General features: G+C 47.9%; 9 protein-coding genes across 9 annotated transcripts; 3 read left to right on the top strand and 6 right to left on the bottom strand.

Moving 5' to 3' along the window:
* Nucleotides 1-1,203: 1,203 nt before the first annotated feature.
* On the bottom strand, nucleotides 1,204-3,474 carry ACHE_40537S (uncharacterized protein; the record flags this gene model as incomplete). The annotated part of the gene is made up of 1 exon (XM_043278747.1): nucleotides 1,204-3,474. The coding sequence occupies one exon, from the start codon at nucleotides 3,472-3,474 to the stop codon at nucleotides 1,204-1,206; it is 2,271 nt and encodes a 756-aa protein (XP_043136495.1).
* Nucleotides 3,475-5,505: 2,031 nt separating this feature from the next.
* On the bottom strand, nucleotides 5,506-6,672 carry ACHE_40536S (ankyrin repeat domain-containing protein; the record flags this gene model as incomplete). Its single annotated transcript, XM_043278746.1, has 2 exons — nucleotides 5,506-6,282; nucleotides 6,337-6,672. 2 exons carry the CDS (start codon nucleotides 6,670-6,672, stop codon nucleotides 5,506-5,508), a joined length of 1,113 nt encoding a protein of 370 aa, XP_043136494.1.
* Nucleotides 6,673-7,802: 1,130 nt separating this feature from the next.
* On the top strand, nucleotides 7,803-9,439 carry ACHE_40535A (uncharacterized protein; the record flags this gene model as incomplete). Its single annotated transcript, XM_043278745.1, has 2 exons — nucleotides 7,803-7,858; nucleotides 7,918-9,439. 2 exons carry the CDS (start codon nucleotides 7,803-7,805, stop codon nucleotides 9,437-9,439), a joined length of 1,578 nt encoding a protein of 525 aa, XP_043136493.1.
* A 518-nt stretch (nucleotides 9,440-9,957) lies between these two features.
* ACHE_40534A (uncharacterized protein) lies at nucleotides 9,958-11,473 on the top strand (the record flags this gene model as incomplete). Its single annotated transcript, XM_043278744.1, has 4 exons — nucleotides 9,958-10,353; nucleotides 10,401-10,797; nucleotides 10,847-11,268; nucleotides 11,318-11,473. The coding sequence occupies 4 exons, from the start codon at nucleotides 9,958-9,960 to the stop codon at nucleotides 11,471-11,473; spliced, it is 1,371 nt and encodes a 456-aa protein (XP_043136492.1).
* A 2,762-nt stretch (nucleotides 11,474-14,235) lies between these two features.
* On the bottom strand, nucleotides 14,236-16,845 carry ACHE_40533S (uncharacterized protein; the record flags this gene model as incomplete). Its single annotated transcript, XM_043278743.1, has 10 exons — nucleotides 14,236-14,331; nucleotides 14,387-14,720; nucleotides 14,774-14,948; nucleotides 14,998-15,332; nucleotides 15,391-15,411; nucleotides 15,462-15,573; nucleotides 15,620-15,653; nucleotides 15,701-16,505; nucleotides 16,561-16,624; nucleotides 16,680-16,845. 10 exons carry the CDS (start codon nucleotides 16,843-16,845, stop codon nucleotides 14,236-14,238), a joined length of 2,142 nt encoding a protein of 713 aa, XP_043136491.1.
* Nucleotides 16,846-17,141: 296 nt separating this feature from the next.
* On the bottom strand, nucleotides 17,142-18,233 carry ACHE_40532S (quercetin 2,3-dioxygenase; the record flags this gene model as incomplete). Its single annotated transcript, XM_043278740.1, has 2 exons — nucleotides 17,142-17,882; nucleotides 17,931-18,233. 2 exons carry the CDS (start codon nucleotides 18,231-18,233, stop codon nucleotides 17,142-17,144), a joined length of 1,044 nt encoding a protein of 347 aa, XP_043136490.1.
* A 2,406-nt stretch (nucleotides 18,234-20,639) lies between these two features.
* On the bottom strand, nucleotides 20,640-23,009 carry ACHE_40531S (FHA domain protein; the record flags this gene model as incomplete). Its single annotated transcript, XM_043278739.1, has 5 exons — nucleotides 20,640-22,359; nucleotides 22,411-22,462; nucleotides 22,517-22,649; nucleotides 22,706-22,911; nucleotides 22,994-23,009. The coding sequence occupies 5 exons, from the start codon at nucleotides 23,007-23,009 to the stop codon at nucleotides 20,640-20,642; spliced, it is 2,127 nt and encodes a 708-aa protein (XP_043136489.1).
* A 1,273-nt stretch (nucleotides 23,010-24,282) lies between these two features.
* Nucleotides 24,283-26,434, bottom strand: tom70 (putative mitochondrial outer membrane translocase receptor (TOM70); the record flags this gene model as incomplete). Its single annotated transcript, XM_043278738.1, has 5 exons — nucleotides 24,283-24,524; nucleotides 24,576-25,049; nucleotides 25,097-25,868; nucleotides 25,942-26,024; nucleotides 26,125-26,434. 5 exons carry the CDS (start codon nucleotides 26,432-26,434, stop codon nucleotides 24,283-24,285), a joined length of 1,881 nt encoding a protein of 626 aa, XP_043136488.1.
* Nucleotides 26,435-26,974: 540 nt separating this feature from the next.
* On the top strand, nucleotides 26,975-27,790 carry ACHE_40529A (aminotransferase class IV; the record flags this gene model as incomplete). The annotated part of the gene is made up of 1 exon (XM_043278737.1): nucleotides 26,975-27,790. One exon carries the CDS (start codon nucleotides 26,975-26,977, stop codon nucleotides 27,788-27,790), a length of 816 nt encoding a protein of 271 aa, XP_043136487.1.
* Nucleotides 27,791-27,866: the final 76 nt, after the last annotated feature.

Here is a 27,866-nt window from a genome sequence, read left to right as displayed (position 1 = left end):
TCCAACTTATTGATTGCACTCTATTTGCCATATTATACTCTTTTTAGAATTAATAAAGCCTTTAATATGCCGAGGTAACTCATACATATAGATTTCTCGGTGGTTAGTTTGCTCACTTCTCAGAAAATATCATTTTCCAGACGAACCCCCCAGCAATGCGGCCCTTTCCTCTCATGGTCTACCTGCTGAAACACGTGCTCGAATACTACGTCTTATGCTGCTTGGATGGAAGTTCCAGGATATAAGCGAGGAGTGTCAGGTTTCTGTCCGTACAGTGTACAAAATGCAATCCAACCTACTCCGATATGGCAGTATACGGCCCCCCCAGCTGCGGAAGTTAGGCCGGGCAAGGAAGCTGTCAAATGCGGATGAGGAGGCTCTCTTTGAATATCTCTTGAGTCAGGGTTGGCACCAGCAGGATGAGCTCGTTTGGTGGCTATATAATGAGCGAGGGGTGCATATTAATCAGTCAACCCTCTCCCGCGTATTCAGACGGCGTGGATGGACTCGAAAAGAACTCCAGCGAATATCATTAAACCGCAGTGATGAGCTCCGGCGGGCCTATATTGATGATATTAGGCAGTTTGGCGCTCAAGATCTCATCTTTATAGATGAGTCTATCTTCAATGAGAAGACTGGTTGGCGTCATCATGCCTATGCCCCTATCGGGCATGAAGCTCGCTATGAAACTGACATCCAACGAGGCAAAACCTGGAGTATATGCGCTGCCATGTCATTAGATGATTGGCTTCCATGTACTGGGATAAAAGAAGGTTATTATCGCGCTGAAAACTTCATTCATTGGCTCCAGAATCATCTGATTCCTGCTGTCAACCAGCATGGTCATGGGCGGCCTATGGTGATAGTGATGGATAACGTCGCCATTCATGTACAAGAGGAGGTTACACAGTTGATAGAATCATCTGGCCATATAATCCGTTATCTGCCTCCATATTCGCCTGATTATAACCCGATTGAGTTGACATTCTCGGTCTTAAAGGCATGGATGAAGCGAAACTGGCCCTTTTATCGCCGTACATGTCAAAGCTATGGTGAATTCTTGGAGATGGCTATTAGAGATAGTCGTTGCGGTCGATATGCTAGGAGCCAGTTCCAACATGCTGCTGCAGGCGTGTATATTGAAACTGAAAAGCTTGATGAATTTCGTCGATTTCTAGCTGACTATGAAGCCGAGCGAATAGATCAGGTATATCGCATAAATTCCGATCCTTCAATGTCTGTTTGATGGCCTAGCTGACCCAAAGTGGCAATAGCTTGAAGCTCTTCCTCATGAGCTTCTTTCTGACGCCGAACATCACGTTTGAATGCCTGCAGCTCCCGCTGAATAAGGCGAGTGAAGCCATCTGAGATGCCTGCCTTTATAGCACGCTGATACATGGGGCTGGCGTCATCCTCCATGTCCTTTAAATCCTGTATCGTCCAATCATTTTGAAATACAATCTCCTTCACTTGATTCCACTTCTCTTTTTGGCGTGGATTTGGCGTGTTGACATTCTTCCAATAGAAAAAAGACTCAAGCAGCTCATACTCATCTGTTGTCTCATCAATTGGGCTAGAACGGCGTTTTTGGGATGCCCGAGAGGCCGCCTGAGGAGTAATTGGAGCGCGAGGATATTGCGCTGCAGGATATTGGCCTGAAATAGGCATCATTGGCCGGGGAGACTGGCCATGGCTGTATGGCATGGCTGCATAGTGGGGAGGCATGTACATCAAGCGTGCATGTGCCAGCTCATGCTCACGTCGTTCTTGCTCCATACGCCTTCGCTCATTTCTCTCCTCCCTGCGCTCCTGTTTTTCCTCCAGGGCATCCATTTGATCATACATACGAGCCTCCAACATCCGCTCATGCATTTGCTGCTGCATTTCAGCTAATCGCTCAAGTGATGACTTCGTTTGTTGGATAAAAGTTTGGCGGGCTGGTTGGCGGGACTGTCTATTTAAAGCACCCTGATGCTCCTCCCAATAGCGAAGCATTTTGACCGGAGGATTTTGAATAGTAGCTTCACCATTTGATATAGCATTTGCCCATGCTTCATGCTGTACAGCAGTGATATTAAAGTGCTTTGTACGCTCGGTTGGATCAGGAAAGCAGTAGTTATCCTTGTTTGTGCAATTTGGATCGTGACAACGCCAACGGTCCATCAACTGGCGTTGAAAGTTGCCAGCAACACGAATGGTATCAAGCCGAGTACTATGCTGCTCTTGCAGGCGACTTGATCGATTTTGGCGCTTTTTTGGAGGGAAGGAAGGGGGGGAGCTCGGTATGTCTGAAGAAGGGGGCTCTGGCTGCCGTGAACGCTTCGGTGTTGGTAAGATGGCATCACACTGGACGTTTATATCGAAATGGGCTTCAATCATGCCTGTCCGATGGCGACTATGGTGTTTATCTATAATTGATAGTATATGGCTGCCGTTAGCAGTGTCAAAATCATCAAAATCATGGTGGGTGGTGCCACCACGCCCAGAAGAGTGTTTGACGGTAACTCTCCGAGCCATGATTTGATACTCTTCCTCTCCAACCGTTGGAGCAATGGCACTTAGAAAGGCCTTTTCAACATCCTCCATATTGAAGGAACGGCGCTGACTATCAGGCAAGCTCTTCTTCACATATGGCTTCTTGTTGATGCGAATATTCAGGATGATGCCTACAGGATAGTCTGCAGCTCTCATGGCATCCTCTAATGCTGCTTCCAAATCTGAAGTCTCAACTTCTCGAGGCTGCCGTTGTACGCCTTCTGGATAGCGGCGCCGGGCTTCATCTAGAACACGTCGTCCAATAAGCTCTCTATACTTCTCTTTGGCATCATAGAGCGCCCGGGCAGAGGCCTCCTCTTCAGTATCAACATCCCGGTCATCTATGGAGGGTAGATTGTCATCCTCATCAGCACTCCCCTCATCATCCATTTGTCCACTTTCTTCGTCTTCTGGACCATTCTCATCATGATCCTCATTCACCCCTTCTTCATATACTTCCTCTTCATCATATGAGGCCTCTGATGCCTCATCTGCTTCAGTGGTTTCAGGCTCAGTACTCGTAGAGGCAGCCCTACGGTGCAAGGCTTCCTTTTGAGATGACGCGTTGGATTTGGCTGCAGATGATGGCTTCGGCTGGGCATTTTGCAGTGCAAACTGCACTCTTTTTCCAGGAGTAGCTGAACGGCGTGCCTGGGGGGTTGTAGAGCGTCTATTCAGAGTTCTTAAACGTGTTTGCGGCAGCCCAGGAGACGCATCGGCTTCTTCATTTGCACGTGCAGCTCGAGCGGCAGCTGCTCGTCGACGTATGGCTGCAGCTTTAGTGGCAGCAGCACGAGGAACATATACCCCATTGGTATTTTTCCTCCCTTGATAGCCTTCCTCCGGAGGGGGGGATATGCGAGGAATGTGCGTTTTCCGAAGGTCATATACGCGTTGGGGGGCTGGCTGCGGTGTTCGGGAGGCTCGCTTGGGTGGCATGGCTGATAGAGAATATCAGGTGTTTGAATAGCTTCAGATTGGACAAATTAGGCAACTTGAGCTCTTTAAATTGTGTGTCTAACGGGGTAAATGAACTAGAGAGTATACATGTGTATGTTTGGCGCGAAATCGCGCCAAGAAATGAAGAAAATTTTGCATACGCTAAATGTCACACGAAATCGCTCCGCCGCGACTTTAACCCCAACATTTCCACCAATGCACCTAAAACTCCATTAAAACTATTCAGAATCACCTTCCTCAGACATTTCTGTTACTATCTGACAGGAACGTGCATTGTGTCCGGCCTTTCTGCAATTGTCACAGCGCCGCGCGCGTGTCTCAGTCCGCAGTCGTTGACCAGCCCCAATGCGTGTTTCCTCCTTTAGTTGTACCTCAATCACCATTTAATCCCCTAATTCCTGAGCTTCTTGTATGGAAAGCAACCCTCCTTTCCTTTGACTTTTTTTTTTTTTTTTGGCATTGGCAAGGGCCTCGTTCGCCGCCTGAAGATTATGAATCTCTACTACCATCAAATCCATCTTATATTATCCTTGTCGTGCCTTTCATGAGGATGTCAACAGCGTTCAAGATTAATGTTGGAGAGCTATCTTGGTGATGAGAGATTCAGCTTTTGATAAGGTTTGTCTGGGATGATGCCTCAATTGGGTTATTCGGTGTTTTAGAGACCCAGCTATGGGAGTTACTCAGTCGCTAATTTGATGGTGTTGGCTTTTTAAGCTGGACATCAAGCTTTGATATTACCCTCTCAGGGTCAAAAGGGATAAGGCCAGCTCCTTGAAAGCCACCTTCAATATTTTTTTCTGTCATGGTGGCTTGGTACGCGGCGTAAAACACAGGAAAGAAATCTTCTTTGGTGATATGGGTAACATGCGCCTGCATCAGCCCTTCAATATGCTTACCATAAGCAATCTTCAAAGGGCTGAAGTATCAAACATCAAGTGGTTGGAGGATATGGGATGAATGCACAGGCATGCAAAGTATAATAATGTTATTATCTTTGCAATAAAGCTCAAAGTCAGTTGAGTGGTGATTCTCGGCCATCAAGAATCAGGAGACAATAACGACCAATTGTTTGGGCCCTTATGTATTCATCAAAGTGCTTGATCTATTCCAAACCCAGTTAATTCATTATCTAACCGTTTTCTGATGTAGCGATAACCCAATCCATTGGTAGTTGGCTATTCTGATACCAAGAAAGAAGGTGATATTGACCCTTGATGATGATGTATGGTGGGATCACCCAGCCATGAGCATTAACACCCTGGATGACTGTGACCCATTTGCAATTGCCAGGCTGCTTCATTTTTGCTTTGCCATGTCATTCAGAGCTAGTGACAACCATTGTAGTCAAGATCACTCCCATTTGAAACCCAGTTTCATTGAAGTTATAGATATCTGCTTCCAGGATGCCATACTTTGCGATTATGTTTCAAACAAGCGTAAACCGATGATGAATAGCTTCTGGGTCTTCACATAGAGCTCTCTAATAGTCATATTTCTGATGAAAACGAGTCGTGAGCTCTAGGTGCTGTTTGACAAAGGTGCTAGCCCAATTTACCCCAACACATCTTGCATTGCGCGTTGTGAGTAGTCGGTTGGCCATATCTTCCACACCAGACAACTGAGGAGGAAACCCTTTGGAATCTAGATCAAGTATGTATCCAACAATCGTTGATTCCTCTAGATCAGTGAGCCTCCGTGAATTGGCTGATATATTGCATCGTGATTGCATGCCACTCTGGCGGCAACTAAGCTTCACATGATCCACGTGATAGATCCTGCCAGTAAATTTTTGTCATTTTGCATAGCTTGAAGGGCCAATAATACTTGGCTTTTATCATGTTTCTGAGGCATCCTTGGGTGTGGTGATATTTGTGGTGGAAGTCGGAAGTCGCGTCGGAGCAATTTTGTGTTACATTCGCACGTGGGGTACGTTATATATGGAAGCAACAGTCACAATTCTATATTATTCTGTATTGTACCTCGACGATGGTAAACATAAACCTCAAATCAACCCCCGAACGGCCACGGGAGGTCCCTCCAAAATTGCACCCATTGTAATCGTCTCTGCATTCCAGAAGAACCAATCTCACGACTCGCACCGCTGTCAATAAGATAATGCATAATGTCACGTCTGTTGCATTTTGCTGCCTCATATAATGGGCTGCGCTTGCTCTTGTCTCTCTGGTCAATATTGGCTCCCGCCTCCACTAGCCTCTTGATAAATGCTAAAGTCAACTTATCAGACACGATAGCCTGATGCAGCGGTGTGCGTCCCCGCTTATCCTGCGCATTTGGACTAGCACTGTGATCCAGGAGTAATCTGGCTTTGTCTTCCAGGTCTAGACTAATTGCATACTGCAGCGGTGTATATCCATTTCGGCCTTTAATCTCCGTGGATGCTCCGTTGCTGAGGAGTAGTTCCATTGCTTCCGTTGTGAAAAACCTAAGGATGGCTAAGTGTAGTGTAGTATCTCCATCCGCGTTTTGAGCATCGACGTCGGCTCGTTGCTTGAGAAGCGATCGTAGTTTCGAAATGTCGCTATTGTACGTGGCTAGGTGCAAGGCTGTCTCCTGGTGTGATCTGGTTTTCAAGTGCACGTTCGCCCCGTATGTAATTAGGAGCTCCATGCATCTTGTAGACCCTCGCTCTGCCGCGTTGTGTAGGGCTGTATGTCCATCTCGAAACTTATTTGGGTTGGCTCCAGACTCAAGTAACGACCGTATTCTTCCTATGTCTGCATCGGTGTCTTTCATCATAAGCCACAACTCTGAAGATTGATAGTTCTAATAGAAATTCTTAGTATCGAATATATTTATGAGTGGGGGACGCGTCCGTACCATTTCGTCGTCGACGTTGACACTATTGGGTTGAGGTTGAATATAAAGTGGCACGTTTCCATTGATATTGATGGACGGTTGATTCATGACATACTCCGGCCGTTTTCCCAGCCTTATTACCTCGCGGCTCGTTCCTTGCAAGCTATCAGTCTCGGAGGTTTTATTTTCCTCAGTAATATCCCAATCAGAAACCAGGTCCTTTGAAGCTTGCGGTCGGTCATGAGGATGAAGAGCCATGAGGTTTTTAATAAACTGTCTGCCGGACCGGGACACTCCTCGATCAGTAAGTGATGTTTCGGGGAATTCGATACGGCCCCGGCAATAGTCACGAAGCATCGAGTCCGTCTGGAATGGGGTTGTCTTCGTGAGAATGTAATAGAGGAAGCACCCCAAGGACCATATATCAACGGCACATGTGTAACTCGAATCTTCTTTGTCTTCGTCTAGTAGCTGAAGCACTTCCGGGGCTTTATACCCTTCTGTACCAGCACGAGTTCTTAGGTCGGTTTTGGTTTCACCTTCTATGATGCGCTTGCTGATTCCGAAGTCACCGATCTTTACCCATATTGGGTCCTTCTGCACTACCATTACGTTCTATTGAGACAGGTCAGATGAGCATCACAATAACCGCATGAAGAACGTACTTGAGGCTTTATATCCCGATGCGTAATCCCCATCTCGTGCAATTTTTCTAGTCCTTCCAGTAATTGTCCACAGATATTACGAGCCATCACTTCAGGAACCGGATCTTGAAAGCACTGGGAAACATCGCCGAGGGAGCAATATTCCATCGCGAAGGAGATATAATCAGGAGTCGAAAACCATCCGAGGAATTGAACAAAAAAGACATGTTCCTAGAGTAGAATCGAGAGTGTCAGCTGCCGTTCAAGATTATAGCAATCTGTGACCGTTTTAATATACCTCTGTAACTCGTCTCATGACCTGAAGCTCCCTCAGGTCCCTCTTGACATCTCTCCAATGCACCTGCTTGATAGCCCGCAGTTCGCCAAATTGCGACTCCTCCAGGTATACGTGATGAGCGAGAGCACGTTTCTGCTGCCATATCTTCGTGATAGTTTTCTGTTCCTGGGACTGGTCGTTAGAGGGCACATGGAGGATCTCGCGATTTCGGTCTCCCAGAACGGACACGTTCAGCTTATATCGCTGTACCAAATCTCCTAGGACGGACGCGTCCAGATTGTATCGCTTCACAAACTCGTCTTCTTCCATCTTGTAAAATACTGGAGAGAATATGAGACGATAATCGAGAGTAATTGTGTTAATGGAGAAAAGGTAACTTTCAAGAGCCTCGTTGGTCAGGTGACTGCATGGCAAATCTCAGCCTCGTCTGACCGCGCCAACAATGCAACAGACATTGTGACTCTTAAATTCACTCTGGTAATTCGTTCTTGCTTAAACTTAACGTAAAGATTGTGTTCTTATTATTCCTCGCATCAGCCATCACTATGGATCCTGCAAGCTTCGGACTTGCGGTCTTCAGTGCTTTGGATCTGTGCATTAAGTGAGCAGACCATACGATCCCCAAGCATTGCATTGCTCAGCTGGCTGACTCTGTAGCAGATATGGGACCGAGCTCATCAAGATATGCCGAGAATATCGAAGATTCGAGGAGGAAATAGACGAGATTGTACTCGTGGTGGAAGGGTTATGGGTGAAGACTGAAGTCCAGCTCGATTCTCTTAGAGTCCTTTGGAACACACTCCATAAAACCCTTCAGTCACATTACTTCGACGCCTTACAAAGACTTGAAAGAAAGACTTTGGCCGCTGTTCAGACTATCCAGCACGTCAAGGAGTTGGCCGCACCGGATGCCAGTTCACTTCGGAAAGTCAAGGCAATATATATCAAGAGACATCTCAAGGAAGCCGTTGCGGATTTAGAAGATTGGCAAAGACGATTCGATCCATCGTGGTACCTGATTACACGCATCGCTAGCCCTGTCATCGACAAGCAACTCAGAGATGGCCTTCCAGGTAACAATTCTTCCACAATCCGACTCAAACGGATAAGGGAGGCGATTAAGGAGGTCTCGTCAATTGGGAGCTCCCATGCTGGCTCAGTATTCATGAACACGTCCCATATAGTAGGATCCGCACACGAAATCCCCGGGACTAACACTACCATCGCGAGTTACGGTAATGTTGCACGTACGGTGTTACTGGACCGTACAGACTATGGTCCTCTCACTGAAGCAATGACAGCCAAGACATATGTTCGCGACGTGGCAAGGCTTTTGTTGAACGTGGAACCGATGACATTTGGTCTCTTGAAATGCGAGGGCGTGATCGAACTACCTGACGAAAATAATAAAAGTCAATTCCAGTTCATCCTCGAAGTACCAAAGGGGCTATCATCACCAAGAACGCTCCGGAGTATCTTGGCAGAAGCTCCTCGGTGTTCTCTCAGCCATCGTATCCAGCTAGCCAAGCAGTTGGCTCGCTCAGTCATGTTCGTTCATACATCAGGGTTTGTCCACAAGAACATCCGCCCGGAGACCATTCTGGTGTTCGCAGACGGATCGAACCGCCTCGGTCCATCGTTCCTCAGTGGCTTTGAGAGGATCCGACCATCCGGGGCAGCAACAGAGAAGTCAGGTGATTTGGTGTGGCAAAAGAACTTTTATCGGCATCCGACGCGACAAGGCCTCTGGCCCGAAGATTATTATAACATGCAGCATGATATTTACAGTCTCGGGGTGTGCTTACTGGAGCTTGCACTGTGGTGGTCCTTCGTACAGTACGATGGTGATACTGCCATTCCATGTTCCGAACTTGACATAACGGCCGCTATTTCCGATAAGGACCCGCGTCGAGGTGCATTTGCCATCAAGAAAAAACTGGTGGCTATGGCCGAACACCGCCTTCCCAGCTCGATGGGTGACAGATACACTGATTTGACAGTGGCTTGTTTAACCTGCCTCGACAATGGGGAAAGCAATACTTTCGGCTACGATGTGAAGGACGAGGATGGTATTGTTGTTGGCGTTCGATATATCGAAAAGGTGGTTCCGGTGTGTTATCTCCGCGGATTTCGGCTGATGAATTCCCAGGTTTTACTGCAAATAGAAGAGATTTGCATATGAATAAAGCTACCACAGAGTTTTTGTGAGTAATTATGCACTGTCAACGGCCTATCTGAAGAATTTTCTTCAGATAGGCCGTTCCACCTTAGGCTACAAAATTTGTATCTGCCCCGGAAGCCAGGAATAGTTCAGCCTTATAGGGCTGAGTGGGTCACCGGCATTTAGCTCCACATAGACCGGTCAGTGGATCCAAGCGAGTTGTGTATTTATAAGGGAGCGCAGTCTGCCAATATGGCAACAATAGTCAATTCATTTTGGAAGAGCATCCTTTCCAGGACCATTTTCGTTCAACCACTGCCGTACAGTCATGGTTAAGCCTGTTTGCATTGCTCGAAGTCCTCATGACGAGAATAGAGGGACAACGGAACACTCACCCCCTAGTCGGGAAAGTTAGCTTTCAATTGCTCTGTGCAGCGCTATGCTTTGGGCTCTCCGGGATGTCAAGAGGTAAGTTGCCGTATTCCTAGAGAGTTGTTACAGTATGCTAAGAAGCAGGACTTGACGAGGGTCTCATCGCAATGACTGTCGCCGAGCCATCCTTCATCAATGAATTCGACCTTCGAACGAGTTCTCTCGGTGCCTCCGAGCAAGCGGATCGAGTCTCAAATATCACGTCCATGGTCCACATCGGCAGTATTCCTGGTGCCTTGATTGCCTTTGTCCTCTGCGAAAGAATTGGAATGCTTTGGTCCATGCGCCAACTATGTGCCCTGTGGCTAGCGGGTGTAATCATCATGATCACTGCGGGTGGAAGGCTATGTCGGATATATGGTGGACGGTTTGTCATGGGACTTGGTATTGGGCAGGCTGGTATCGTTGCTCCTACATATTTAGCGGAGATTGCTCCTCGCAATGTGAGGGGATTCTTGGTCTGTTTGTTTGGTATGTCAGAGTACATCGGGATAATGATAGGGGTAAGTCAGGTTCCAAGGGTTTAACTTCTGTTTACTAACAGATATAGTACTTCTCGGCGTGGGGCGCTTCGTTGCATATCTCCAACAGCAGTGCAAAACAGTGGATCATACCGCAGAGCATACAAATCATTGTTGCCGGGGCTCTACTCCTGCTCTCCCATCTATGCGAAGAAAGCCCTCGGTATCTGTGTAAGGTCGGGCATGACGAAAAAGCGAGAACATCGCTGGAAAAACTATGGGGTCTACCTGGCGAACACGAGTTGATTTCGTCGGAAATGGATACTATCCAACGTCAGCTGCATATTGAACAGGAGCAATCGAATGGTCTATCCTGGCTCAGTGCCCTGCGGGAATTGTTTCTCGTGGCAGCTAACCAAAAGCGACTGCTTTTTGTCATATCAGAGCAGCTTGTGAGCCAATGGTCCGGAGCAAATTCGATTACCAGTGCGTCTATCCCCCATTATCGCACGATACTGGTATTAACAAACAGCAGCATATGCTCCTGGGCTATTCGCCCTGCTTGGCTTGACGGGCCAGTCTGAAAAACTATTCACGACCGCAATACTGGGAGCCGTCAAGTTGGTTGCCTCTCTCCTTTGCGCCATCTTTTTGATTGACCACATCGGACGCAAGCGATCCTTAGTCTCCGGCATTCTGATCCAGCAAGTTTCCATGCTGTACGTCGCCATCTATCTCACCATGGAGTCATTCTCCGCCGATGCAGAGTCAGCTTCCATGAAGCGAGCAGCCATTGGAGCAATCGTCTTCATTTATTTCACAGGCGTGGGCTGGGCCATGGGGTTTAACGCAATCCAATACCTGATTAATGCCGAGGTGTTTCCACTCCGAGTTCGAGCCATCGGGACCAGTCTTTTGATGTGTTTTCACTATGCCAACCGGTATGGTTTGTCCAAGGTACGCATCCCCACCATGCCATGTGCTGTTCAAAATATTGATCAAATAGGCTGTCCCGTCTATGTTACTTGAAGATGCACTTCAACCGAAAGGGACTTTTTGGTTCTTTTCGGTCTTGACGTTCTTGGGCCTCTTGTGGACATTGCTGTTCCTGCCAGAAACGGCGGGGCGGAACCTTGAGGAAACAAACGAGCTGTTTGTGTAGGATAGTGCTAGAGGAGCTATCACACCTTTGGGACTGTTCTGTGGGATTTCGACGAGGCCGGTAGAATTGTGGGAAAAGGTCGCTGCCAAAGTTTGTAACGGAAATACGGCTGTAAATTGGGGGTGAGTGGGCATAGTAGAGTTTTCAACAGCAAATAAGTAGTACATAATAGATGTCAAAAAGTTACAGAATAAATTTGATTTGACACATGAATTTTGATTCCCTGGAATGACCCTTGATCAGCTTTAATACCTTCTGAACGTATTCATCAGTACCCCATTGGCCCTGCTACACCTCCGATGTAGATTGATAACACAGCTCCAATACACAGAAGATGTTATATGATATTCTACTGTGAACATAAGAAAAAGGCTGGCCCTTGCCTCATCATATCGTGTGGCTAGATATAGTCAGTAACATGTTGGGAATCCTAATGCCCTTGAGCTATATAGAATAGTATGACCTCAATACTTGCACCATGCTCGGAAGATTCTCTTTTATCGCGTATCTCTCTTTTTTTTTTTTTTTTAAGACTTCTATATCTACTGATCCATAGTATCATTTACCCTGGTTGAATAAGTCATATGATGCTATCTGCACATAGCATCATAGATATTTTCCACTCCCCATCTATCTCAACCCTGAAAAATGAACCCCCAGAATCAAGTACAAGAACATCCTCAAAAATCTCGCTGCTTAGCTGGCAAATCACCAGCAGACACACATAATCCCCGGTCGTCGGGACACCAAGTCAACGGTTCACCCCAGAATAAGTCTACTGAGACATGGCCAGATTTGAATTGTCAAGCCAAACAGCGCACCGACCGGTACGTACCAGCAGACCGAGCTGTAACAAACATTTAGTATCTTATCTGCACGCTTTCCTTGAATGGGTACCGGAAGAAGGAAGGAAATGGGTCGCAAGGGACATCCAAGACTATACGGTTAACGACACTCTTTGAAGGGTCTACTACAGATTGGTTACTGGGTTATTATACCCCAGTAAGTTAGGCTCTGTTTCTTTCTTTTGCTCTGTTAACCCTCGAAGTGATGACGCCCCGGAGAAAAGAACTCGTTACAAATCCCTTCATGCTGAGGTCCCTTGAACCTTATGAGCTCAAGGAGGATGCTGACGATTACGAATTCCGTAATATGTGTCTCGAGCGGGACACATATCCTTGTGTGGTCATAAAATTACTGTATAGATCTCGCTACGTGACTATCAGAGTCAAGTAGGCCATATGGAACTACAGATTATCTCATACGGTTCTATCTTCAGTATAGTAACGGCAACGACTAGGCAAAACCCAACTATAGAGCCCACCATAGAAAAATTAAATGAACATGCAAATAGAATAGCAGCAACTACCTGTGCACAATTACAAAGGCTCTCGAGTACTCTTAGTGGAAGAGACAGGGACATCCGGAAAGCGACAAATGCAGCAAGATAGTGGCTGCTCGTGTAATGCCATTGTCTAGAATCGAAAATATTCTGGACACACAAACGAACATAAGGCAATCACACGGATAGGGCGCTTCCAAAGTCACTGAGACGATCTGGAAAGCGCTGTACCGCTGCTTCCCAGCGTTTTGGTGCGTGGGTATACATATGGATAAAATTGACATCTCAAACGCAATCAGCATGATACCAGGGATACACATTCAGCTCGGACTATTCGGGTGTCCTTAAACCCAAGGCGAGTATACAAGTGCTATGCTTGATAAAAATGACCTGACTGAATCAACACTTATACGACTACATTCCAAAGCGACTTTCAAAAGTTGCAGCGTCAAGATATACGAATAGCTTTCTACCGGCTATCACCGCGACCTCCCCCGTATACAGAACTATAACGCTCAAAACCAAAACAAATCTTTTTCTTCCAGATTTAATGTCTCTAGACACGTATTTCCGTGTTGCAGAAATCCTCAACGCAAGTGGAATGGGAAAGTTGTAATGATGAAAAGAAGTTAGAAAGTAGCGCTGGTCACTGATCCTTTCTACAAGTTACCACCATTGCGCATACTCTGAATATGGGCCTTTTACAAAGTGTAACTGGTCATAATCCATACCAGCAGAAGATATGCCTTGTTTCTTGTTCGTTGACTTTGTTTTTACATCGTCTTTTGTCTTTGGCTGGTTCATGGAATTTGCAGAGTTTGTCGAAAATGGCCCGACGAAGTAGTGACCATCGTTGGCAACTGTTCTGATCCGTTTAATGCAGGACACCCCAGTTAGCATGGATCAGCTAAGGTGCTTGCTGGATGTCAGAAGACAAGGTGCGCCAACGCAATTGTGTGGTGTTATTGAGTGTAAGAGGGATGACAGGCATATCAATCAGTTAGGCCTGGCTTATTAGCAGCCGAGGTACCTAGTTCATGGAGCCTTAATACGGTGTATCGGAGCTAAAGGACTATGGTGAAATTGGCCACACTCCATTTCGTTGAGATAGTGTGTTTGACATGTCTCGGAGCTTGCGGCTTCGAGTGAGAGGTCGGTGAACACCACCACAGACTGGGTCAGGTATAGGTGGTTTAAGGGGGGTACTAAAAGAGGAACTAATGGTTCGGCTATCTATCACTAGAGCATACCTCACGATGTACATATTGAAGTCTGATTTGGTTGTATCATACTGTACACTTGATATTGACATTTGGCGCCAGTACTCCGTATCTAGTTCTCGATGTATAGCCTCATTCCACGAGAGAAACACCTGTGAGAATGTCTTGCTAAGATATGTACACTCAACAATACAACTGAATCAATTATCCAACATAGGAAGCCCACCTAAATCATCAAACAACCGTGCAATCCCATCGAATGAATAATCAGGAAACCCGAACCCATATGCCCATTCCTTGCATCGACATTAGCACCACAACACTAAATCCGAAAGAGAAACAAAAACATACCGGAATATCAATCCCAATCCCAGCCTGACCAGCCCCGTGCTCCGTCCCCGTCCCTGTCCCCACAAAAGCTGCCTGATCAGCATTCTCTTGCGAAGGCGTAATAGCAATCTGTGTACCATCGGTACTGTTATTCGGAGCCCTAAAGTCCTTCAAGTACTGCAAGATTATCTCGACAGATTTTCGCGCCACGACGGATTCGTCCATTGATTCTAGGATCTCGACGGCCATTTCGACTGAGCTTGCTAGGGGGAGAGTTTGTGGGCACATGCCCAATTTGGACATGGGGAGGAGGAGGGTTGTTGTGGCGAACATTACGTAGGTCGTGTTGTACCACCTATATTTGTTAGGGATTTCTATTTGGAGGGAAAAAGGGGAGGGGGGATGTACCAGCAGCGGAAGAATGTATGGATGCGGTAGATGTCGTGGATTACTTCGATGGTTTTCATGGCGGCGTCAAGACACTTGTTTATTGTTTCCTCTAGTTCGGCTGGAGTGTGTCTTAATTTGCGAGTAAAGTGGCTCAGGAATGGTCGGAAGAGCAGCATCTTGACATTATAATATCCTGTACAAATGAGTTATCGTTCATGTCATGGATTAATGGGAGTACTCACGAATGCCCAAAACCAATCTCTGCCTCCTCGCCCACTTCGGATCCCGCAGCGCACCTCCTGTCGCCGGTTGCCCGTGGAGGTCAGGTTTAATTCTAGGAGGCAGTCTAGCTACCCATCTGTCCATTTCCTGTTCGATCTGAAGAGCAAGTTGTAGTTTGTCTTGCAAGGTAAAGCGTGAATGGTATATTTGCACGGAAACCTTTCGGATGATCTGCGCAAAGTCGACCATCCATGGTATGATGGCGTATTCTGAATCATCGCGTTCCGGGAGAGAGCGGTTGTGGTATTCGTCCATACCGAGGGTATCTGGGCGTCCTACGGAGAAGCTCATTTCTCTGCGGATTGTTAGTGTACGTGTTGCGCTTTGCATAGAACGATAAGCTTAAAGCTCACATCTCCAGAGAGAAAAGACCCCTGTCAAAACGTCAGTATCTACGCGAGATTGTTTATGGTCAATTACATACCACCACGTCTTCGAGATCCAACTCTCGCGTTGATCTTTCGGATTCCGCACCTCTCGATTGAACCCAGCAGACAAGCACGTCCGTATGGCAAGTCCAAGGTACATATACGCCACTATACAATAAGCATAAATCTCAATGTCTGAAGTAAGGGATCTCACAATTCGGATTCAGCTCATTCTGGCATACTTTGGCCTATCAAATATCAGCATAGCTCCATGCGGAAACAATGATATACCCACCATAAGATAAAGACACTGCACAGTCTCCAAGTCATTGGAAAACTGCAAATAATTCAAATATGTCTGCGCCTCGCGGAACAATTTCCGACTCCAGTCAAACCGTGTCAGTCCATTCAGGATCTCTTCATCCCACACTCGAACCAACGCCCCAAACGAGAGGATACTGAGATATAGCGCAATAAAACTGAGTGATTGCTGGTGATTCCTGTTGAACCACAGATCATGCGCACGAGCTATAAAGTCATCCTTATCGATGAAAGGGTGGATGAAATGGATATTCTCAAAGTAACCATTCATGAACGCATAGGCCTGATCGAAATAGAAATTCTGGTCTTGGAGAAACTCGGGCTGCACAGAACCGGTTGCGCATGACGGCGAGAAACTTGAGTTATGCAATGTTGAGATCAACGAGTACGACCCGTCCGGCGGACGCAGGTTCGACTGCTCTTCCGGTCGTTTTGGCTCTCGCGCCTTTTCAAGGTGTCCTATAAAAGCAGCAGAAGACGTGCTTCCGTGGAACTCAATCCCATTAGTATGATGATTGAACTCGCTAATCTCTTCTTCTGCGCTGTCTGCGGACCCATCTCGATTGTCGCCGGCCACGGTGGCGTCGTCCTTTGGTGTCGATTCATGTTGTGATAATGAACATGGTGTTGCAGTGGTGATCGGCTGTGCTGCCGCCTTGTTTCCCAGAGCTGTCGCTAACTGCGAAAGTTGTGGCGATGGTCGTGAAGCACCACTCGACTCAAGCGTTCGCAACTTTGACGATAGCTCTTCTACCCGTTTCTCCAAATCGGTCACATAGCTGATACGACAGTCAATTAGGATCGAAGCCCCCAGAACAAATCACACAAACATACGTCGTAGATCTCGCATCCTCTCTCGATCGAAAATTCCCTTGATATTTACAATCCACCTGACTCTCTTCAAATCATCAGCCCCTATCCATTATAAAACAAAAGGGGGCAAACACACTCACTCTTACAATGCGAACAAGGATACGACTCATCACATTTATACTTCTTCACCCGACATCGATCACAGGCCTGCGCCGCGCGCGGCCGTTTCGCCTTCGGTTGAACAGCGTCATCCCCAGCCGTAGCTGCTGGACGGCGCAAAGGCGACGATGAAGCCGGACGCTCCATTATCGAATCATGTTATGTACGGACGATCATGTATGTACTGTGCTCTTATCAGTAGCTTCCCCAGTGGAGGAAATGATATCAGTGTGCGGTAGCTTGTACTTCGTAGAAGGGAGTTAGTTGTATGGAAGAACCGAACGCGCCGGGAATTCCGACACGAACGGCTGCCTGCAGAACCACGTGACTACCCCGCGGGGATAGCTTCTGCAGGACCAGCAGGGATATAGATTAAGACCCGTTGAGTTCGCGGGGGAAATGGGTTATATTGGATATCGCTATACGCATGCTTATATGTACAATTAGAGCTCAATTGTGACGCCGAGTTCTGCTGTCACCGATTCTACATTTGCCGAATCCCATGCCGGTGCTTGATCGGGTAATACAACGCCCACGAATGGCGTTCCCAGAAGGTGGACCAGTGTCTCGATTCCATTGCCGTCAGTAAATGACCAGAACCGGACATATCGACTGGCAAAGTCGAGTGCAAATGCCTGACCTGCTGGAATCACGACCGTCTCGCCCTCCCGGAACACAGCATCGGGGGCTCCCTTGAGACGGACGACTAATGTTCCCTCTTGGACACACAGACAGTGATCCACCGATCCGAATGTCATGTACTTTGAGAACAGCGTCGGACCGTAGACCTGTGATGACTCGATGCTAGAAATAGCGCAGACGCCACTACTCTGAGCAGTGGTAACAAACGGACGAGACATGATACCCCCAAAAATCCATCGCGGCCCAGTGTTGGCTCGCAAATAGAACGCTTGCGGACCGTTTGGTAACTTCTCATCATCTTCCGTCCAATCACCCACCTCTGGCGGTTGATAATCAGGCTGAAAAACGACATCGAACTGCTCTTTCGCAGCCATGACTTTAGGAATCAACAAGGACTTCAAATCCCGCTCATCATTCTCAGGAACAAGGATCCCCTCATACGGTTCTGACACGTAACGAAAGAAATCCACCCAATCACCCGGTGTAATCAAACCAAAGATCTCCGTATGCGGACCAAGCATCTCCGGGTTATGGATCACCGTCTACACAGTCAGTATATCCCAACATACCAATATCCGGACAAAACATACCGGAGGCACATAAGCGAAGTCCCCGGGCCCCATCAACCGACACTTGTCCCCATTCCACAACTTCAAACACCCCTTCGTAACCAGAAAGACATCATGCGCGTGGTTATGATAGTGGAAGCCCGGTGCATCAGAGAGCACACCACCGCTTTGGAAAACCGCCATCAATCCATTTGTCTGCTTGGAGGACGCGAGGATGCGGAAAACGCCTTTGCTGCCGGGGATGGTGATGCGTTCCCCTTCCAGCTGGGGAATTGCGTATGGGACCCGCAATTGGGGTGGTTGGTTGCTCCATGAAAGCGCCATTATCAGATATGTATACAGAAATATTTGTGTCCAAGATGGGATGGTTAAATGATATTTGGCGCAAGATGTCTGGAGATTGGGGATGTCCGGGATGTGGGGTAGGCCGAGGTCGGAGAAGCCGCGTCGGAATATCCGGCTGATATGGACGGCATATTAAGACGGTAAATAGTAGGTTTTTAGGGTTTCGAGCGATTAAATGTGAATTGAATAAACTGCATTTCCTTCATCTCACGGCAGTCCGATACCCTGTCCCACTATGGTCTTCCCCGTGCACTGGCCAGCGAAGAGAACCTAGTCAGTTGAGAATCATTGTTTGTTAGGGGCTAAGCCCGCAGTGCTAATAACTAGCTATAACATAAGAGGTTTGCCGCCACTCGGCCCATAGGGCTGACAGAAGCGTGTATGAACAATAATAATAACAAAATAATAACACAAGAGGTTTCGTTGAAGAAAAGGATGAATGTCCGCTCGGACGATTCTATATACATATGTGCGCCGTGCGGAGTGGATATCCTATTACTAATCTCCCATTGTCTCTCCATTAACATAAGCATACTGTTTATGCGACAGGCGCAGCCTGTGACATTTTCTCTGTTAACTTTCAATTCCAGTCAGCGTTGAGACGTAGAGCCTATCACATCTCTAGATCGAGACCGTGACCCATTCATCTCGATCTTATGATAACTAGCTTTAACTTGCACAGGCACCTTCATACAAAAATCCCCATCATGCCAATATTCGAGCGCATAATATCTCTTTTTCTTCGAGCTCGGCTTTAGTTGGGCAAGAAGTGCTCTGGCTCCTTAGGACCGAGTGTAGTGAGAGTGAGCGAAGCCCGAATAATCAAAGGCCCGTGAGAGGTTGGCAGAGCTTGAAGGCCTAAAACAAATTGCACAATACACTTCTATACCTGTTCCGAAAATTCATCGAACCTACTGTGTTGGCAGGCGCCTCTATATCGAAATGGAATACGTCCAGGGGGTTACCCGCAAAGGTAAATAGGCAAAAGTGCCTATTGCTATAATGATTCATACAATCAGTTAATCTGAGGATGTTGTGTTGTGATGCTATGCTATAGATCTAGTTGCCAGAGTAAGAAACAATCAAGGCTTGGGCCAAAATTGTGGTTTTCACTTGCTTAAATGGGGCGCAAGGCCAGTCAGGCTGGATACGGTGTTTCCACATTGGTAACAGAGCGCGTGGCATTCCACCTGTCACGGACTCGGACGAGTAGAAATACCGAAATGATATTCATATCTAAACCAGTGTAGGCATCGACGAATCTCGAATCTGAAGAAGAAAAGAAAATAAGGAGAAAGGCCTATTTACATGAAGAAATTTATAGGGGTTGCGTGGCATCGCTAAGCTGCCGTTTGTCTTAATTGCCTGTATGGTATCATTTGCCATGTTGGTGTTGTTTGTTGATAACAGCGCTGAACCATCACAAGAGGCAATGCTATTAAATTCATGTATTCTCCTGTGATCCATAATATCCTCCAAGTTCTTGCAGCATTTTCTGTAATATGCCAATCTTTTTCAGCTGCCTGCAATACTGCAAAGCCATCCTCGACCCCCAGCAAGTTCAACGTAAGACATTTTATTTACTGGGCATGTTGACAACCAAGTGCTTCTAACGGATCAATGTAAAGATGTTAGTGCTTCTTATGGTTTCTTTCCATCTGAAATTTGTCTCTGAATGCTTGAGCGTCTATCGAACCTATGTATATTTAGAACGACATCACGGAACGGGCCGTAGTGGAGACTGCGGAACTGCCTCGGCTATTAAGCGTTTCATAGATGATTATTTAATTCAGAAAATACAATCAACATACGTACTATCATCGCTATGGGCAGATATCCACTAGGAATCAGGAACGACAACCATGACCACTCCACCACGATCGTAAAGTCATATTCAAAGAAATGTCCCAGTTCCACATGTGTGAAAACCAACCGTATGTTGCAGATGTCCACCAACCTGCGGTAAAATATTTCAGCAATATATGCGAGGCTGACCTGCAAGGATCCGGCCTCTTGTTATCAGCCATCAGTGGTTGATTTTTGCGATAGCAAGGGGTTTTTATTACGTGGGATGGTTAAGGTACGTACAGCTTAATCAAGCTGGTAAATAGTGGCTCAACGGACGAGAATGCCCATTGCGAAAGACTACGACGGACAGTCTATTTCCAATGAGCTACAAGTTGTTTACAAGAAGACGTAGCTATTGCAATCGTGAAGAACCTGACTAAAGAAGAATAGATTATGACCATACGCCTGAGCCGGCTCATAAGAAAAAGTATCCCGTCGCAGTAAAGATCCAAACTCGCCCAAAGAAGGAAAACAAAAGAAAGAGATTGCGTAATAGTATCATAAAACTGGCATCAATCAGTCTGAATCCCAATCTGGCTAGACAAAGTAGTCGGGTGGCAAAGAAGCCAACAAAGCAACGGTACCAAGACCACCCAACACTGCTCCTGCGAGGGCCGTTGCAGCATGAGTTACGAAGCGTCCACTGCCTTCATCGGAGGTCTTGATGCGCTTGCTAGGCCTTTCCACTTCGGGAACAGACTTTGGTTCCTCGGGCTCATCTTCGGGAATAGAGTGTATACCAGTGTTCTGAGTCGAGTCCTCAAGATCAGGCAGCGAGGACCGCGGCTGTGCATCTTGCGAAAAGCTCTCGTCGTCTACGCATTGGTTAGTACCCAACGGTACAGTGTTGGAACCAGAGGCGTAAGGGTTGGCGGTTGAAGGATCAGCAAATTCGTATGGATAAGCAGGTGCATGACGTATCGCGGCCGATTCCATCTCGTCTGCCTTCCTCTTCGGAGGGAGTCCCTGCGCAGACCGGGCCTCCTGCGACCGGCTATCGACAATGTCGGAAATACAGAGCCGAGTGTTGGGTTCACGCAAATAATCCATAGGGGTTGTCCGCTCTATCTTCGACTGGCTCGCGAGGCCGGGCTTCTCGACTTGCCATTGGTCTTCCGCATTATAGATATCATTCTTTACAGGAGACATACCGCTCGAGCCGTTGTATGAGCTAGGAATCACTGGAGGGATGGCTGGAGCTGAGAGAACTGTCTGCCGTGGTTGTCGCCTCACAGGGAAATCATCGAATCGAGTGCAGCGGTGCCCAAAGGCTCTGGGTGCCGTTCCGATATCAAAGTGATCACTCCGTGGCACTGCTTGTGGTTCCCATCCACTTGAGGAAAGAGCATGTAGACTAGGAAGACGGGGAACATATGAGTTGCCGGTCTGCTGCAAAGAGGACCTTGGGATAGCATACGGATCACAAAGTAGCGCTGGTGAAAGGGGACCCGATCGGGTGAAGTTATTCGTCGACCATGTTTTGTCAAAATCGTTCGGAGCTTCTTCGATGCTCTGCGGCTGGATGGCCTGATGCTGGATAGTCGAAGCAGAACCACTGAACTCGACCTCCTTCTCATTAGCAACCTGCGTTTTGTTGTCTGCCTGCGACTGGGGCTTGTTCTCCAGGTCATCACAGTGGGAGGTTGCGTTCTCGGATTCACTATCCATCTCTGAGTCAGAGGACTCATCGTTCGACGATTCACTCTCTGAACCAAATCCATAGCTAATCACATCTTCTTCATCCCAGTAATCAAATTCGGTGGCAGGTTGAGTCTCCCTGGGAGAGCTTGCGATGGAGGATGAGTGATCCGAATCGTGGTCCATAGCGTCGGCATCAGCGTCTACATTGTTAACATGGAAGTTCGAATTATTCGAGGCAGGTGGAGGAGTCATCCTCGGGGTGACGGGAGCCTCGTCACCATCGAGAACAATAGGACTGCCCGAAGTTCCGTCAGAGGGGTCCGAATGACCCTCCTTGGTTGTGGTATTCGTGGGTTTGGGTTCGAGTCCCAAAGAGACTTCCTTAGTCGACGGCGAGGTGATGGGCGTAGAGTTCTCTCTGATATCTTGATTTTCTGCGTCACCACTCTGGTCGGAATCCTCAAACTCGTGATCCTGGGGACTCATCGGTTTAGCGGGCACAGAGTCTTCAACGACCTCAACATCACTGTCGTCGTCGTCATCATCATCAGGAACGATGAAAGTGTTGATAGGATGGATCCGTTTTCTAGCTGAGATGTTCTCCTTTGCAGCATCACTATATTGCGTTGGTTATCCGGAAAAAGAAACAAGTAAGGGAAGGACGTACCTAGAATCGAACCACTCACATCCGCAACGAACCCTAAGCGGGGGGAACGTTTCTATTACCAGTTAGCCTCACTTACCGAAAACCCAAGGGGAAATGATAAACTTACCAGCACCACGAGTAACATCCGCACCAAAAGTCAGGATGTCGCCGCTATTCACAACGACATCCTGATCGACAGGAATCCTCCTGTCATTCACCCAGGTACCGTGCATGGAACCGCCATCACGGATAATGACAGTCTGCCAACACTCAGTATATGTCCAGTATCTCATGGTAGGAGATAAGATATATGTACCTTCTCCGCCATATTCACTCCGATCCTCGCATGATCACGAGACATGACCCTCGAGTCGAACCAAGCATTATTCTGAGCGGGGATCAGATTCTTGGTTTCTCGCTTCGAAGACCGGCCGATATCAACGTAGTCATCGTCAGATGCGAAGGTCAGGGACCGGAAGGAGAAGGTATCGGGGATGTAGAGGGTGTAGAGGGTGACGACGGCTGTAGGAAGAGAAAAAAAAATACACGTCAGCCGTATACCACAGGATATTATCCATAGCTTCCAGAAGAAAAAGGAGTGTACCTTGTCGTTCCGGCATGGTGAGCAACGGGATCCTCGAGGGACGACGCTGAGGATGTGGACTTGAAGGTATCGAGGCTGCTGTCACTGGCTCCTGGCAAAGTCAGTTATATCCAACAAAAAGTAGAAGGAAGAGAAGGAACAGTGAGAAAGAGACTAAAGTGGTAGTGACATACCTAAACCTGTATGACATGGACAGGAGTAGCTGAGTCAACGCTGATACGGCTCTTGCTCGTTGGTGGCTTCTGATAGATATACAGAGAGAGAAGAGAAAGAAAAGGAGAGCATAGAAGGGGGAAAAAAAAGAAGAAAAAGAAGAAGAGGAAGAGGAAGAAAGAGGAAGAAGAAGGTGTGTTGGAAATGATGACGAGAGCCGTCGGTAGAAAGAGAGTAGAGGAGGGGCAGCCGGAGGAATGCAGTGAGTGGATGGAATCAGGCTGAGGTCAACGCGGCAGTCGCCGGTCACTTTTGCGCCCACGGAAGCTGCACTATCCTGTTGTTGCTATTCCGGTGGTCCTTTACAGGGGTATTTAGTGTTATCCTACTGAACAGTGTTGTTGCCCGAAAGTCGGTCATCATGGTATACAGGGATAGTCTGACTGTACAAGTACATGCATCAACTCCGTCAAGTTCCGTGAGATGGACTTCCTCTGTCGCAGTCCCTTACTTAGTAAGTCGCCTGCCGACTGTAGTGAATACAATGTTATTCTATACATAGTACTCTTTCCTCTGTTCATTCTTCCCTTAGTTTTCTCATATCTCATACTCCTGATCCGTTGGTCCCGCAATGACGCCGATTTCTATTCATTATGGCTGTTAATTGGCGGATATCAGACGGGGCTGCGGGTCACCTGATTGCGATCACTGATAACACGATAAGAGCACGGTACCATCCCATTACAGGTACTGATAGTCTTTCATTCACTATGATACAGACATTCGCTTCGTACTCCACGGCTAACGTCTCGTCGTGTAGGAGACCAAGGTAAAACAACACAATGGAAAGAAAAGAAACAAAACTCTTTTTAGTGAACCAGGTCGCAAAACAGCGAAAGGAGGTGAGAGATGTCGAGATGGCCAAGCAATGACAAGGGCAATTACAGTCGAGACAGTTGGTCAGGAACCAGGGGAGATAGTGTATTAATGATATACGTCTTCCCGATATCCCGTTTAGAGAAGACACGGGGTGGAAGGGGAGAGCAAAAGGGAATAGAGGAAGGATCAGAAGAAAGGAAAGATATGATTAGCCCACAGATATCTACAGCGACTCTTCAATTATCAACTGGCCTTCTTTACAGACCGGCACCAAGCCCGGCACCCATGGTCTGCAGTCGTGCTGCCAGCTTGGGGTACTTCTCTTGCACCTCCAATTGTGTTCGTGTCGCCTCGGCATACGAGATGGCGTTGACGATTTCGGCTTCCGTACGGGCCAGTTCCGCTGCCCGCTCGAAGTACTTGAGTGCCTGCGAGACCTTGCCCTGTTGCAGGAGCAGCTGGGCCATGGTTCCAACGGCAATATCACATTCGGGGTCGACTACATTATGTTAAAGAGTGATTCTGGGACGTTTGATGACGACAAACTTACTGATAAGAGCCTTCTGGCAGAGGTTCTCCGCCTCTTGGAAATCGTGCTTCCACTGGAACAAGGCAAGGGCCTTGTTGATCAGAGGCAGAACATTGATACCCATGGGCTTGATCTGCTTCTCCATGTCGACGGCCTTGTCGAACTTCTCAATAGCCTCGGAGAAGTTCTGCTGGTCGAGCAGGAGTTCACCGTAGTAGTTGTAGACATCGGGGACATCCTCAAAGTTCTTCAGTGATCTCCGGAAGGTAGCCATGGCGGATGCAACAGAGCCCATCTTGTATTGAGTCACACCAAGCTGGATGTGGGAGTAGATAAAGGTACGGTCGAGGTCAATCGACTTCTGGTAGTCCTTGGCAGCTTCCGCGAACTCTCCGAGGATAAAATGGAGTTGGGCACGGTGGTAGTAGATGTCGGGGTCATCCTTGTTGTGAGTGATGGCGAGCTCGAAGTCATCGGCAGCAGCATCCTTGTTTCCTACAAATCGTTAAAACGGAACCCTAAGCAGTCATAAGTAAACATACCAAGCTCAAGGTGCAAGCTGGCACGCTTGATATAGCTCTGCACCAAGGACGGCTGCAACTCAACACTCTTGTCAAGATCAGCCAAAGCACCCTGGGCGTTACCCTCAAGGTAAGTGAAGGTAGCCCTCATGTTAAGCGCCAAAGCCTCGAATTCACCCAAGTCGCCAAGTTCCAGAGCCTTCTCAAAGGCAGCAGCAGCCTCCTCGTAGCCGTCACCAGTCTTCTTGCTGACACCAATCAATCCCTTGCGCAGCTGGCCCTTGCCAGATTCCTCGGGCAGGTCTTCGGCGTCCTCAAGACCTTCGGGGAGCGGCTTAGGGCGGAAGCTCTGGAGATAGTTGGAAACGAAGGTGGGGCTGGGGAGCTTCTTGCCCTTGGCCTCGAGGATGGCCTGACCCTTATGCTCCGCAACCTTCTTCAACAGTCTCTCGAGGGAGTTACGGCTCATTTCGTTGGAGAATCCGTCCATGATGCAGCTGGCGGTGAAATCGAGGAGAGCTTCGCTGTACTTCTCGAGATGCTCGTAGGCAATGGCACGACGGTTCAGGGCCTTGACGTACTCGCTGTCCATCTGGAGCGCCGCGGTGGTGTCCTCCACGACCTTTTCCCATTCCGACATGACATTGTAGCAGGCGGCACGGTTGGAGTAGTAGACGGGATCGGGCTTGCAAATGATAGCCTTTCCGTAGAGTTCGATAGCTCGGTTGTAGTCCTTGGAGCCGTAGGCCTTGTTACCGGCGGCCTTCAGCTTGCCGGCGTATGACTTTCTGGTCTGTTATGGTTCCGACAAATCAGCATTTACCAACCCCGTCCCACGAAGATCACCAAAATCGCTTAACACGAACCTCTTCCGACAACTGCCCAACGGTCGCCTCGTCCACCTCAGGAATATCTTCGGCAGGCTCTTCGGCCTTTTTAGCTGATTGTTCTGTGAAACGTCAATTCCAACCTTTTCCCGCTTCTTGTATGTTTTTGCATAGACACCGGGCGCATAACATCCCGGTGGGCTGACAACCAGAAAAACCTACCATCTTGAACAGACGCAGACTTAGCCTTCTCCTCAGCCTTCTTCTTCTCTCTCCGTTTTTGGTTCTTGGTCTTCTTCTTCTCTGTAGCTGCCGCGGAAGCTGTAGCGGTCTTTGCGGGGGAGTTCGAGTCCGAGAGGTAGTAAACCACACCAGCGCTAGTCACCACGACCGCGACACCAGCAATAGTATAAACAAGCGCCTTGTTCTCCGACACCCATTTCGAAATGCGATCCCACACGCCGGAAGTAGTAGACTCTGGAAGCGAAGTCGTATCGACAACGACGTTCTTGGATAATGACGATTCACTCATGGTGGGTTGTGTTTTTTTTAATTGTTAATGTGATGAATGTGTGTGTGTGTGTGCTATATGATTACCCTCGGTAGCAGAGGTCACGGGTAAGATATAGGAAAAATGAAGAAACCCGGAAATATAAAGCGGTAATCAATAGCCACGAGCAGCGAAAAGCAGCTTCAATGGAAGGTTTGGAGGTGGGATTGAGAAACGCAAGGCGAGTGGAAGGGGAACCACCTGAAAAAGTTCAGTTGAGGCATCTCCCGGCCAATGGCGGGCGACCCTGTTCCACCGCCCACATCATTCGATGACCATCTTTAACAACCCATTGTTCATAGCATATCGCAGAGCAAGGAGACTGTCCTTACTGATGCAATCCTCGGAATCAGAAGACTGTGCTTAAGATTCCAATTGACATTTTTACCCTACAGTATGATCTCGAGGCACGAACATGCAGCTATGGCCAGGAACTAACACCCTATGACGGAATCCTCGGTTCGACGGCTCGCTCGGGATCAGGTTACGGGAGCGAGCAATTGATACCCACAGCCTGTCGCGATGGCTTCAAATAGCCCGCAATCCTTCCAGGTTATTTCCTCCCTTCGCTATGATCCGTCACTTCCAGATGCGGTGGCCCAGCACGCCGCACAGTCCTATCCGGAGCCCCGCCCAACACCTTACTACCTCCTCCCATACCACCTAGATCGTCTGATCAACGCAGCACAACACTTCAACTGGCATCATGCTCTCCAATTCCTCGAACAAGATCTCGAGAGCTTCACTTCCGCCCTCGACAGCTTCATTCCTGACCGCACAAAACCCTGGCGCCTTCGCATCGTAATCGCGAACAAACCAGACGCGGGGTTGACAGTCGATATAAACCCAGCAGCCCCAATTGACCCCCTCCAGCTCCTCCTTCCCTTTGCGACCGATGCAACACAACAATCGACCCCATGGCGCGTCTATGTGGACAGCCAACCCACTGTCCCATCTGCATTTACCACCCATAAAACCACAGCGCGGGAATACTACACAGCCGCGCGGCATCGCGCAGGGATCATGTCGCCTCAGGAACAGGCGGAGGTACTAGTGGTCAACCCCGCGGGCAAGGTTATGGAGGGGAGCATTACAACCCCATATTTCCGACGGCGGGGAGGTTCTGATAATCAAGATAACCCTGATAACCGTCTGGGATGGATCACGCCGCCACTATCTTGTGGCGGGAATGCGGGGACGACGAGACGGTATGCGCTGGCTCAGGGATTCTGCGCTGAGCAGGTGATTTCGGCATCGGAGTTGGTTGATGGTGAAGAGTGTTGGATCAGTAATGGAGTCAGAGGGTTTATCCGTGGGGTAGTTGTTCTTAGACAATAGGAGCAGAAATTACAGTAGGTTGGCATTCTGTGCCTTGATGTGATATCAGATGTGAGTGATGTATATTGATGCATAG

Source organism: Aspergillus chevalieri, chromosome 4 (genome assembly GCF_016861735.1).
Source record: "Aspergillus chevalieri M1 DNA, chromosome 4, nearly complete sequence".
Taxonomy (NCBI): domain Eukaryota; kingdom Fungi; phylum Ascomycota; class Eurotiomycetes; order Eurotiales; family Aspergillaceae; genus Aspergillus; species Aspergillus chevalieri.
The sequence above is the reverse complement of the archived record's forward strand: the minus strand, read 5'-3'. Positions and strand labels throughout refer to the sequence as shown.